The following is a 15,015-nucleotide window of genomic DNA, read 5'->3' as shown; positions in this document are numbered from 1 at the left end:
TGTGAGAGAGAGAGAGAGGGAGTGGGAGTACAAGTACAGGCTACCATTATGACATTTTTCCTTTTTGAAAAACAAGATGGTAGATTATTTCAATGACCTGTATTTACATAATTGGTTTCTGTCTACAGGCATTGCATGTCATGTCAAAACTTATGAAAGAATGTTGGTATCACAACGCAGCTGCTCGCCTGACTGCCTTGCGGATCAAAAAAACTCTTGCCAATCTTGGTGTGTCTGAAGATCTCAAAATTTAGGTCTTGTTACAAATCAGTATGTCTCAAGGCAAACTTTTATATGTTTAATGTGTGGAGTGTGTCACATTGCTCTTGCTCAGAGGAGCGCCCTTCTAAAAGCAGCTTCAACAATTTTACAAATGACCATATTTCCGCTAGTCATTTTTTTATATACATGTAAATTTGATGAACTTTGTGTCATCAGAAGATGATGTAGTGAATGATTCTTTTTAGCCCTTCAACAAGTTTTGTTAAAATTTATTTAAGACAGATGTTTTTTTCGTATAGTGTTTTACCTATGAGTGCATAGAATTATAAAAATGTAGTTTTACTTTTGCACAGTGATATTTTCCACTGTATCATAATTCCAGCACTATGGAGTTTGAAAGTTCATCTCAAGGACATCGCAACCAACTCTAGATTAATAATTGTTTATGATAATTTTAGCAGCTTATCATGTGAGATTAATTAGGAAACCTAAGTGTCTTGATATTTTGTTTGCTGTGTCACATACTGTCTTATTGTTTAAATGGTGCTTTTTCTCTATTACACATTATCAGCCGACTGGTAATATTTCCTCTAGTTGCATCAATTTATGTTATGAAAAAGTGGCGTATTCGTGCCTGTCGAGACATAAGGTAGAAATCAGAGCAAGTGATTAGTACTGTTACAAAACGGACAAACACATAAAATGGAGCCAGTCACAAGTATAATGTTGCCTTCTTTCAACAAAGTGCGATTAATAATATGTTAAATTATGATGAAATTGTATTGAGAAACTCAGTCTGTAATCATGCAATACCAAACCAAAATTAGGAAAAAACTAGTATTTCAGGAGAAAGGAATATTAATAAAGACAATATGTCTGTAGGGAAATACTGATATTTTTTAAAATCATGTTTCCAGACTAGCTGTTTTATCAGGTTTTACATTTTGTATGAATTTTGTCAGAGTTTTTCTATTTATGAAACTGAAGCAGATGTAATAACAATTTTGTACAGTCCTTAGACATGAGTTTTCTGTGCCACATGTATGTAAATATAACCAGAGATGTTTTGCATTGGAATTGTTAATAGAAATCTGGCCAATTTGGACAGAAAATATTAGCCACAAATTTATTTACCAATTGTGCACACCTATATAGTTGATGAAATGATGTTGAAGGGCTATGAAAGAAACATTCATTTCCAAAATTATATAAATGAAGTAAGAAATATTTTTTTCAGTGTAAAACAAAATGTCAACGTACAGTTTGGATATAAATTAAGTATATAAGGCAGCTAGAAACAGTACTAGTACATTTGGCTATACTACAGTGGTAACAGTATCATTGTAATACATATTTTATTCCTTATCCTCCTCAGTAAGAATCTCACTGCAACTCAGAGTAGTCAAATCAAATCAAATCAAATCTTGCAATTGGGCACAAAAAACTTAAAACCCCATGTATAAAGTAAACATTTGGTCAGTTGGGATATTTAGTGTGTAATGAATCATCATAAATGTTTGCAATTCACTTCCACTATATCAGTCTCAGTAGTTACGGTAGCATACAGGGAGACCATAGAGACTTAGTTCCAAAGAGATCATTGACACTATTAATTTAATAATTTTGGTGATTTTTTGTAAAAATACAAATTTTAATTTTTGAGATTATTCCTTTTAATATTTATCAGAAAGAGTTTGTGACATTTTTGTCTACTGTTGGAACTTCAGTTTGTCATGAGTAATTGTGGCTTGTGGGAGAAGGAGACAAACAAGATAAATTTAATTAATAACTATTTGTCTCATATAGTGGGCAGCCTGACTGTGATCTTATGTGATATCCCACATCCGTCTAGGCAAATACTGAGGCGGTTCACAATCTCCACTCAGAAAGATTGCACAACTGTTAAAACATGAAAAAGACACAACAGTTATCTGATTTACAGACAGAATGGCATTGTGTTAAATCTTAGCAAAACATGTTAGCAAGGTAACATGAAGAGCTTCTTATGGAGCAATAACAAATCCTAAATTCACAGAAATTAAATTAATGATGTGAATTGTGCACCGCTAAAGGCTGGAGAAACATTGTTCAGTCCAATAGCCTTTGTAGAAATACAAGCTACATCCTTACAATGAGCTGTAAGACAAAAATGCTGAAAATATGTTTTTCTGTCTATTGATCACCTCTGGTATATAGTATATGACATAAAGGTTCACTAAACAATCCAAACAAATTTGGATGACATTTCAAACTGAATTCTTTTGGGGGCTAAAGAGCATGTTGTAGATTTGTATGCTGAAGCAGTAGTTGTGCAACTGAAGAGTTTTCATTTTGTCGTTTCTGTTCTGAAATTTATATTGCTAGTGTGTGGCATAAGTTTTATAGGGGGAAAAAAAAAACTCAAAACAGTTGTTTAGAGATGCAGAGGTGAGTGAATTTCCATACATTGTCACTGGGAAATAGTCTGCTCCACAGATATTTTGACCAAAGGAGTAAAACCTTTTAAGTACCAGGACCAAGTGGGGCAGATTGTCAGTCACAGTGTGACTATGATTTTATACTTCCTATTCATCACAGACGTTGGACCCAATAGATTTTTTAGTGTCTTCTGTTCAGGAAAATGTAATTCCTTCCTTTCTGTCCAGTGCTTCATGCCCTGCTAGTGCCTGGTACGGACTGGTATTTTATGTCTCCAATCTCACAAAAAACCAATGATACCTTTATATAGGCTATTATTACTTAATTATAAGAGGGTCACCTCTCCCAAAGGCACCCCCCTCCCCTTCCTCCGTCAGGAGGAATAGATGTACCCCTTCTGCCTGCATCTATTGTTCACTTAATGGTTAAATGAGAGATCATTTTCCAAAGTTTTTATGTATTATGTATCTGAGGCAGGACATGGGAACCAGCCCAGCAGTTTCCTTGGTAGATGTGGAAAACCGCTTAAAAATCACATCCAGACTGGCTGGCACATCAGCCTCCATCATTAATCTGCAAGGTGATTTGATCCGGGGCCAGTACCCCTCCCAATATCCCAGAAGAAGGTGCTTTAACACAGTTTACTATCCAGGCATTGGGAAAAAATGGGGCAATGCAGTTCCATTTCTAATAAAGGTTCCGATGTGAACATACGGTTCTGGTAAACAACACGAGAACTGATTGATAACTATGTTGACTATAATAGAAATTAGTTACTGTTGCCACCATAAGTCATTGAAGATAGGCTAAATACTCTGAATGAGAGCTGTTTAAGCCACCCAATTAAAAAGAAAAAAGGAAATTCCGCAACGTGGATTGGAATATCAAAATACAGTGAGAGGCACCAGCCTCAGTATAGCAAGGTTAGTATGACTATTTAGTGTCATTTAGTATATACCAACCAATGTGGAACTGAAGGCATAAATATAAGATGTATAGCATACTGCATAATATTATATTTTGTGCAAAACAGAAGTGAGCTTTGTTCACCTGATGACAGTATTAGAAACCCAGGAAATTGAGTAAGAGATAAAACGCATCAGCTTTCAGTTTAATTAAAACTGCTGAAACTGAGATGTCCACTACCACTTTTCTGAACCATATCTACCAGTAAGTATATTTACAATGCATCACAATGTTAGATCTTTGACAATGCATTTTCATGGAAAGAATAATATACTTGAGATGTTTACAAGCAAAAGTGCTTATTTGTAATGCTGTGTATGCTGTTTTTAGCTCATATGCCTGTTGAAACAGGCAGATATTTTGCAATCTTAAAATATGCAGAACAGTGATTCGTAACACGTCTTATGTAATTGACCATGAAATATTTTGCAAAAACAAAACAAAGAGCATGTTTTGAATCATGTCTCTTTAGTTTAAAAAATAAGTGAAATGAGAGAGACTGGAAACTGGAACATACCCCATTAAAATAATTATTAAGTAATGTTAAGAAGTGCATTGTAAATGACTGGTTTGGTATACATTTTTATGTACACCAAACCAGTCATTTTTATGTACAGAAAATAATCTTGTGTTACTTAAATTTCAAGCTTTTTCCATTGCTTCTCTACATAAATGTGTGCTGTGTTATGCTGTTGTTCATTTCCCCCTGTGACGAGGGGAACTACTTTATGAGTTTCACACAGTGATGCTGTTTTTGCTGTCTCTTTCTTTATAAAAATTGTTATTTATTTTTGTAATTTTTATGCATATATGAAGTTTTTTTTCTGTCATATATATTCTGAGCTAATGGATGTATCATCTGTACTATGTTTTCTATTATTTATATCTGCAAAAATTTAACTTCTTTTGATCTAGTAACTTGGGTTAATATTTGTTGATCTAGTAACTTGGGTTGATATTAGTTATGTCAGTAATGCTTCATTTCACCATTATGTTATCTTCTTCTAAATGAAAGAAATAACCAGTTTTCTCTGTCCAATCAAATAACAGTTTTCTCTTCTGGAATACATGTCAGATCAACACTTCGGACAAACCGTTTAGCCATTCTCCTGCTTCCTGTTTGTGTTTAACTCATGAAAACAATTGATGTTTTCAGTAAGAGTTGTGGGGTGTGAGCTTGCAGTATTTACTTTATGTTCCTTGCTAGATTCACATATGTTACATGAAATCTTTTAACTATATACTGTAAAAAAAGTTGTGAATTTTGCAATTTTTTTAATGTAATGAACTGAAGTTCAGATTGTGGTAATCATATGTTGACAAAACTAATTCGTGGCCTTCAGTGAGCTTAATCAACAGTTTTGATAAGAATAAATTACAGTCATAATTTATATTCAACATAACTTTTAAATGTAACTGATCTTGACTACTCTGAGATGCACTTCACTGAACCTTAGAAAAAACATTTTTTCCTATGATTTTGTCAGAAAGCTGTCACAGATGGCTGTTACAATGTGTACTGTCCTCATTATGGAGTGTGCACCAGGTTTATTCCTCGCATTTTCTCAGTTATTTATTTCTTACTGACATGTAATGCAGTATACCTCATATCCTTTTTTATTATTTTATTTATTGTGTACATATTTAAAGTGTAAATGCATTTATATGTTAGTTTCAGCTCACTTAAATGTAATAAACTGTTTTTAATTAGGAAGTTCTTAGCTTCATTGCACATGTTATAACTTCGTGCTGTGTGTGAGTTACTTTTTTTTATGTAAATGATTCCCGTATTGTTTGTATGACCCTACAGAGAATTATAGTTTCATTATTTAGTTTATGATTTAAGTATGTTACAGTAACTCATGTATTCTTTCTGATCAGCTGTGCAGCTGAGAAATATTTTAGTAACTAAGGGCTAAGTTTGTCCACAGTGCATGGAGTATAATGCATCATTTCTTTTCTTTGTTGCAAGGTATTTACAGAGGACTTTTATATGCTGAAGAGAGAAATGGAGCTGTGTATTGTTATAATATTGTGACTTTTTTTTTAAACTTGCTAATGTTGAATTATATACAGAAATCAGAATGATTTATGTTTCGTATTGCTAACACATTTATTGAGAAGAGGCTCACAACTGCTATGTGGTATTAAAATTAGCTTTTTCATTTCCTCCATTTCTTTTTCAATTTTTTAATAATGATTAGAACTGTAGCAATGTAGAATAATGGCAAATTTTAATACCATACAGCACCTGTTGCTATCAGCAATAATGTAGCTGGTGCAAAGCCAAGCAGTGAGAGGCAGTTTTACTATGTTGAACCCGAAACTAAAATGACTGAAAGTAATAATCATAACAGTTGTGCAACTGAGACAATGGAAAATAAAGGGTAATTTTAAGATTTTTGCTTTATAATGAAAGAGTTTCCTATGATATTATTTATAGATGTGTTTTAAATTTTGTCATGCTTAGTGTTGATGTTTAGAGAAGTTTCATCACAACATTTGCAAATAATAGTGACTGCTTTATTAATTTTTGAGGCCAATCCAAGACATTGCTAGTATTACTTCAAGTGTTTCACTAAGCTTGTGGGGAAGTATAACAAGTACTCCTCTGGAGCTCTGCAGATTTGAGGCAAAATCTCTCTCTCTCTCTCTCTCTCTCTCTCTCTCTCTCTCTCTCTCTCTCTCTCTCCCCCCCCCCTCCTCCCTCTCCCTCCCTCTCTCTCAAGAAACACAAACATTGTTTGTACTGGTACTATAGTATATGTATTTTATACCATTAATCTTTTGACGTTGTATTCATATCATAAAATGTCCTGGGAACAAAGAGGACAGGACAAGACAAGTTGCAGAGGTTGAAGTAAACATTGTTTACAGTGTGAAGGAAAGAGACCAATTTTCATAAAGCTGCAGTGTGCAAACTTATGGGGAAAATATTCTCAGAGGTGAGATTTCATGTTCATCTTTGTATTTTAGTTCTACTTCCACATTTTATGATATGTCTGAAGACATAGATTACTGGGTGTAGATGACTGAAAGACTTACACAGCAGCATTTACATCGAAGCTGCCATTGCATCTGATAATGGGATGCATCAAAAAAATGACTTATGGATGCCTTAATTTGAATATGCAGCATACATATGTATTGACAGTCATAAATGCTTGCTGTTTCAAGAATGTTGAGTGAATTTTGTGGAGCATCATGTGCACTGTGTCGGTAATGATACTCGAGAGAGTGCTGGAGATTGAGAGTGAAGAAGAGGAGAGAAAGATAAAAAGGAGAAGTACAAATGCCAGGGAACTCCACTGACAAAAAGAAAAACAAAGAAGACCAATTTAAGGGTCAGATGAAAGACAAAACTGAGCTGCATAATGGATATTAGGAAAGCAAATTTAAGGAAACCACCATGTTATCTATCCTCAATTTTTGGTCCCTGAGCTGTTTCTCTTACACACTTCTTTCATCCACCCAGTTCTTTTTCCCGCGGTCTTAGAGCCATCCCTTTCATTTATTGTTTCCTGCACAGTGCTCTTGTTTTACCTCTTCTGTGGTATTTTACTATCAACTAAACTTTTCCCATTGCCAGAAAATGATTATTACATATTTTGGATTTCACAAGAATCACATATTAACGCTGTGAAAGATAATCAGTCAAGTCTTTTGGTATTTGATGTAGCAAATTAATGCAGTACCTTTTAATCCTGTCCAGTATAGCTGATTGTCAGACCAAAAAAAAGAAACTTGGAGGAGGATGGGCACCTGCAGTTCACATCAATTCAAATTATGATGACATTATAGGCCTACTGTAAATTGTTCTCTAGCCTTGATATGCTCTGAGACTATAGACACTATGGTAAATTGTTTTCTATAGTTTAATGTCAATGTGTGACATACTTGACTTGACAAATGTAATCTATCAATTAAAGAAATTTCCGAATTTTCACACTGCCTATTTGGATAAGGGATTTGTTTCCAAGTGCAGTTTAGCACACTCTTTCACCTTAATGTTTCATTTTAGTTGAGTAATAGTAAAAGTGATGTTCGCTATTCCTTCTGACTGGTGCATTTCTGGACATCTATTCAACAAGAGAAAACCACAAAATAAAAATAAATTTTTTTTGTTTGTCCTTCATTTACATACTAGAAAGTTTGCTCTGCTTCTATGTTCTTGCATTGTGCCAAAATATATGAATGCACATAAGAAATATGTGACTGCAGGCAGAAAAATTAGAAAAATTTGCAAGTTTTGTTGCAAAATATAATTCCTTTACATTTTGTGTAACAGATATTGTATGATAGAACAAAAGATAAAGGCTTAAATTTCCTAGCTGCCTGAATGTAGCCTTTGAATATAAGGCCTCTACATGTTTTGTGAAACCAGTAATCATAATAACAGTTATAATTTTGTGTGGCTCCAAGGCCTGGTAAAATCAGTGAATTGCATAAGAGAATACTTTTTTATGTTTGCACATTGCGTCTTTTTTAAAAAAAGTTGGTTCTTCATTTATATACCCATTTGACCAGCAACCATTTTAGCCACATTTTTTCTGTGTGAAAATAATTATATTAGATCGCAATGGAATTACAGTATGAAAAAAGGAGGTCTGCTGCTGTTTGTGGCTAACTTTTTGTGTGAACTACATAAGAACAATAGAAGCACATCAGGAGAAAAAAATGTATGCTAGTACCAATGTCATGTATTGGAGCATAATTTGTGGTTGTCACATTATGAGCATTTCGCTTTTTTTATAAGAGGCATTCAGTACAAATCTTATATTAGGCACTTGTAGAATCATTCACTTTAAAACTGTGTCACTTGATCACAAAAATTGTTAAACATTTCATCATGCTCAGAAATAACAAGAAAATGTTATGAAACTATGTAGGTAATAGGCTGTTTTCGGTGAGTTTATTTTTAATCAATAGATCATCAATGAAGAAAGGACATAAAAAGCTTGATCCTAAATAAGAAAAGATTTAGAGTAGAAAATGAATTGAAAAAATACAGAGTGAATAGAGAACTCTTATTCCTATGGTGTAACTGTGAGTGATATATTCAAGAAGAGCTTCTTTATGGAAAATTGTGTACAATATGAAGCTACAGTGAAACAAATAGAAAACAAACTGGCAGCAGATACAGACAAACCGCAAAACGAGAAAAGAATCGTACGAGTTAGTCTGTTGTTAGTATTTAATTGACGATTTCCATCATATTTTGTTATACAGTTTTTCCCATGGCCCAAAATCATGGATGACTTTGTTTCACATTTCATTTATGATAAAAGAAAACATTTAGAATTTTAGAATGAGTCAAGCTTAACAATAAAAAGATGATATGGCTGTTATAAGGGAGTAAATCTTCACTAGACTGAACTAAGAGTTTTCAGAGACTGCTATAGACTATTTATGCCCTCATGTACCAAAATGAGCATAGTAGAGCTACCAAGGAAACCACTACCTACTTCATTCCTAAACACTCTTAATTCATGCAACTTAGAACTGTCTCTTGTCAGATAAAGTAACTTAGTTCCATGGGGCATATTGGAATTTTTTATTTCAACATTTTTTATGTTGCATATAGGAATTAGGGAGTAATTATATGTTATGCTGCTGGAAAATTATTTTTGACTTGTTAGTGTCTTAGCTGCAATAAACTTAACTGCTGTACAATAACGCTGTTTAAATACGGTTGCTTTTCAGTCAGTTCTCAATCCTATTTGTGGCTGCATTCCACTGGTAATGGCAGCTGTTTCAGAACAGTGCTCTAGTGCTGTCCCTTAAGGCTTATCAGCTCTGATGGGTTACTATTACTTCCCATATACAATATCATGTGTTTGAAAAATTTTTACTTCTTTGCATTTCTTATCAATGCTCAGACATCTGGCTGTCCAAAATTTACTCAGTCTGTTGATTCTTTTTCATTTATTTGTGAGTGAGATTTAGTGTTTGTACATTATAATTGCTTGGTCAGCACCCTTTTACAGATTGTAAGTGAACAACATATTTTTCATTGGGCCACTGCAACACTGTGCCTCAGTTTATTCTATCAATAGTATCAAGTTCTTACTACCTTCTTATGAATCACAATGTACCTCTTCACATACTCAACATACGCATAAATAAAACAATTATCCACATTGAAGCTAAAACTAATTGATCCAGATTGTAACTAAAACTAATTACGATTTTAAAAAATTGTTACTTGCCTGATTGCAGCAGAATTATAGAGAGAAAAAATATAACAGATTCACTAACTTTCATAATGTGAAGTTTCTACAACTGTCAAAAGAGACTGGAAGGGGTTTTACAGGCAAGTTGTCTGAGGACCTAAGTCAAGGGAGACACATTGAGAACAGACCAAATAAAGAAGCCAACAACTACACAGTGGAGAGCTATCTGCAAGCTTTTGTACATTTTGCTCAGTCTTCTGCTGCATGGTTAGGGGTAATTATATCTTACATATATTTTATTCTGACAATGCAGGAAAAAACAGATTGCTACTTACAATAAAGATGACATATTAAGTTACATAGCGGCACAATTAAAAATACTTACACTCAAGCTTTTGGCCACATTCTCCATCAGAAAAAGAAGGAGAAATACACACCATTCATTCACACGAGCAAGCACACCTCACACACACATGACCACCAACAGTGTCTTTCAGTTGTGCCTGTCTGCAACTTAACATGTCATCTATACAGTAAATAGCAATCTGCCTTTCCCTACATTGTTTATATTCCAAAGTGGAGTTTCCATTGTTTGATATGTTTTATTCTGTTAGTCAAAATCATAGGCTGTTTAATTTATTTGAGAAAGTTGAAACATGTATTTTGCACTACTAGTTGGTTTCATACTATGGTCGTTTTCACATGCAGATCAGTGACCTGTGTGTCATCAGATTTAAAATCAATGTATGTGCCACGGGAACAAGTGTTTATTCCCACACACAAGTCATATTTCCTTGTATATAAATACAATAACATCCTGTCCTCCTAAGAGCACACATTGCACTGCATGCCTTGTGACTGTAATTTGTTATGACTTGGCTACACATAAAGCAACACAATAAAATCATATTACATAAAAGGAAATATTATTTGTGTGCATGAACAATTTCCTGATCCCATATAACATAATTGGTCTCAAGTATGAGGAAACACATGTCACCAGTGTACAGCTATTACTGAAAATGGTCACTGGCTGAAACTAGCTAATAATGAAAAATATATATTGAAGTAAAAGGTCAACTTGTTGAATTAAATCAAATAGCCTACTGTTAACAAAATGGTTATGACTTTCAGAAAATACATTGAGGCTGTGCATGCAAACATGAGTAAACTTTTTACATTACTGGTTACTGATATATATGGCTTACTGCTTGTGTAATCAAGTTCTCTATTTTATTTTATTTTTTTCATTTTCATCTGCATAGGCATATTTTACACATACTTACATCCTAAATCTCATAGCACATCATCCAATCTTCATTGGTGAACACCTCCATTATATGGTGGTTGGTTATCTTTGTCATTTCACTGTCTATTTTCCAACCAGGATATTCCAGTATCAAATCAAAGTATTGCATTAATACTTTGCAAGATTTACAAAAAAGTTTTAACCTGTCTTTAGTTACATACTATATGTTTTTTGCACCGTGACACAAAGAAATTCATTCTTGCTGTTTACTACATATTGTGCATTACTTCGTCTCTGTCCCACTTCTGCATGTCAAGACAGCTTGCAGATACTATATGCCACTCTTCTTCTGGAGACAGTTTTTGTTTCAGTCAGATTTTTATGGGTGCTGTACACGTCTCTGTTTCACACAACTTCTCATCCTTCCTTCTTAAGAGCCCATAGTTCCAGTGTTGTGCAATAAATTTGTGTAAAATACATGTACCTTTAACACTATGGATTCACTTCATGTCACAGTTTACATGCGAATAAATACTATAAGCTGATAACAGTGTTACAATCAGTTTTGCAATTACTTCATTTTTCTGCTTCTTATCCTATATTTAATAGTTTAATTTGCGCGTTATGATAAAATACCTACATGCCTTATTTTGTATTTATGAAATAAAATCTGGTGGGTGTGATGCATAAGATAACTTTTACAGATATTGACATCTATTCCATACTGTGATGCTTTAATCTTTTGGTCCACTTAATAAGTCTCTCCATATCCCCCCCCCCCCCCCCCCCTCCCCTCACCACTCTAATATCTGAGACTGTTATTACCAGCACTTTCCCCTGGGGGAATATTTCATTTAATCAAAATATTTGTTTCTCAGAAGAGGAATATATGCCAGCAGCATTTGTGAGTAAATATAAAATTGTGAGACAGAATTGGTGGTCAGTACTGAACTTCAGGAGGCAAAATTTCAGCATGACCAACAGACACAATTCCTTCTTTGACGAGGAGAGAGGAGCATAGTAGGGGAGATGATAGAAAGGATGAGGAGCTCACTCAGACGACAGATTGGCTCCTTTCATCCCCAACCTACTCCTCGCTCCTCCTCAAGGAAGGAATTTTTGGTTCTGAAAGCTGGGATAGTGTATGTACTTCTATGTGTGTCTGTCAGCAGTACTGAAATTTTGCCTCCAAAATGTAAGTACTGGGCAGCAATTTTGCCTCATAATTTTCCTTTTGATGCAGTTTGTGGGTAAATATTCTCATATGTTTAGTTTGTCGACAGGATTTGTAACCTAGGAAATGACTGACAGTGTGTCCATTCTGTTTTATGCTAAATGCTGATTTTTATTTCATACAATGTGTATGTGATTTTATGTAAGTCAAAATATAGAAAAAAAATACTGAAGCCATGTAAAAGAGCTATATTTTATAAGGACTGTAACCTGTCTAACTCAGACATAAAGTGGTACAGAATTTCATGTTTGCACAGATAAAAAGGCTACAGCAAGTTAGTGGAGGATGTAAAGAAAGAAGCATAATGATCTGACTTGCAGTTTAGAGTTGTCTAGAGAGTATAAGAAACTGACAGAAAGTGACAGTCAGGCATCTTCTCTACCTCATTATGTTACTTCAAGAGCACTTTTAAGATATCCATTTACCGCATTTTTTGCTCTTTCTGTTTTCACTTCAGACCAACAACGAATGGTCCATAATGGTTGTTAATCATTGACTAATTGCAAATGATGATGTGATCAATAGAGACTGCAGCAGCACTGTAATTATATTTTTATTTTATTTTTATGCCATGATCACAGAAAGTTTTAGTTACTGCTTTTGGTGACTGGTTTTACATATATCTAAAGCATAGTTCTCACCATGATGAGCCAGTCATGGCTTATCTTATCTGATCTGAATATCTGAAACAGTAAATAATATTACTTAAAATTATTTTCAATCATGACAGAAAATGAAACGGAAGTTTGGTAATTGCTGATTCCATAAGTGACTTGAGTGTGAAGTGTTGCTTCAGACAACATAGCAAAAATCTTGATCTGTTTCATATCCATTTTCCAGTAAAATCATGCTATGTATACATCAAATGTAGTTAAATGCACTGTTAAGCATTTGTGTAGTATAATCCTGTCAAAAATGATTGGGTCATCTCTTAAGCTCTTTCCACTAATTGTAGAAATGAGAAAAGGTAAATTACTAAAAAAGATAACTAATATATGAATATTTAACTTCCATATATGCTGAATGTCACTGGACTTTTGGTTGACTGGTTAGAACAGACATTACATATGGGAAATCTGCTTCTGTGGCCTCTGTTTATTTGTACTTCTGAATACATAATTAATATCAGTGATCCATGCTCTTCATCCTTATCCTATTCTGTCTCTGTCATAATGAGGAACTATCTTAAATTAATTATTGCCTTTGTGAGTACAATTTCTATATGCTAGTTCCAATATCTATGTTATTGACGTACACAATCCTTAAGCATAATTGTTTGTGATACGGATCATTTGACCAAAAGAACCAGAACAAGATATGAGAGATCATTAGTGGAGAAATAATTAACAGAGAATACTATACCAAAATATTTTGTGTATTACATGCTTATAAGTACTCTAACAAATACATAACTTGCACTATTGATTTTGTGTCCTAGGATCTTGCACTTCTATTAAAGTGTGTCAGTTGCAATTAGCTGAATAAGATAATTGTTTGATAGTGTTGTTTAGTTCCTCAAACTTAATGGAAAGGTTTATTCTTTCTCTCAGATCAGCAGTGCTCTTGTTAAATTTTGGGAATAAATAATGCCTCACAAGTTCAGTTGTCAGTTTACTCTGATTTACTGCAGCCTATTTCACTGGCAAGCTACTGGCCCCTACATGCTGTTTTTTGTTCAATATTACTGCTGCTTAAACATATCTATTTGGTGCCACAACAGTAAGACATTACAAATGTTTACAAGGTTCAGTAGTGTAGTGAAATAAAAGTGCAGCTGTTGTTGCGTGTAAAGTATAAGAACCTGGTTACATTTAATATAGACTGCATTGTATGTTCCATGAACAAAGGCTACCCTCCATAGAAGCCAAGAGAAACAAACATCAAGTCACCCATGTACTGCAATTTTTATCTGTTGAGAAAAGATTGATCCTCTCCTCTTTGTATAATTCTTTACAAATACTCTGTAGTCTCCTATTTCTCAAATAAGATATTTTATTACATGTGGAACTGGTGCTATTCAGTAACCAGCAATCATTGTAAGAAAAAATTTAAACTGGAAGACTCTGTTATAGATGTATGATTCTAAATACTTCTATGTTCTTTTTGTATGATAGGCATATAGCAAAAGTTCAAATTGCATGTTGCTCATGAATTTCTAAACAGACAGACTTTTATGTACAAATGACCTCATTATAGTAGAATGGTAAGGATTGCTGTTTTTCAACTGACATCCATCACTTTGCAGATGATTATAATATATAAAAATTGTAAAAGTTTTTAAACTGTTGGTAATACATAGCATACTGTAATGTTAACATTTTTTTCATGCCAACTGTTTCAGTTTTTTTTATTGTTTTCTGTGCTATGCTGCACAAAGTCATTAAAACCAATGCTAGTGAGATGTCATAATTTAATCATGTAATTTTATGTTTAGACACATGCATTTGTAAATAGTCTGAACCTCACACAACTAAAATAAACTGAGTTATTGGTACATTCCTAGTTCTGGATCCTTTTCTTAGGTAATATCATTGTTCATTGATTAAAAAAAGTAAAGGATAGCTTGACAGCTGTGTTCAGTAAGATATCTTACTTGCAAACAGCCAAAGAGAGCATCTTTGTTCCAAATTTACAAGCCTTTTTATCTTAGCCTTAAGATGTCTCCTCCTCTGGCAGAAATCAACTGAAAATATATTTTACATAACAACTTCATAACAGTTTTTATGAATGTCAATTTTATCATTATGGTCACT

The 15,015-nt window shown here is 33.8% G+C and overlaps 1 protein-coding gene across 6 annotated transcripts in view; it reads left to right on the top strand.

Moving 5' to 3' along the window:
• Window positions 1–8,271, top strand: part of LOC126187317 (TGF-beta receptor type-1) — a 168,199-nt gene extending 159,928 nt beyond the window's left edge. For all 6 annotated transcript variants that reach the window (XM_049928322.1, XM_049928321.1, XM_049928324.1 and 3 more), the window contains exon 9: window positions 129–8,271. In XM_049928322.1, coding sequence (XP_049784279.1) covers window positions 129–254 — 126 coding nt within the window. In that variant the 3' untranslated portion in view covers window positions 255–8,271. The remainder of the gene's footprint in view (window positions 1–128) is intronic.
• Window positions 8,272–15,015: the final 6,744 nt, after the last annotated feature.

This window comes from Schistocerca cancellata, chromosome 5 (genome assembly GCF_023864275.1).
Source record: "Schistocerca cancellata isolate TAMUIC-IGC-003103 chromosome 5, iqSchCanc2.1, whole genome shotgun sequence".
NCBI lineage: Eukaryota > Metazoa > Arthropoda > Insecta > Orthoptera > Acrididae > Schistocerca > Schistocerca cancellata.
The sequence above is the reverse complement of the archived record's forward strand: the minus strand, read 5'-3'. Positions and strand labels throughout refer to the sequence as shown.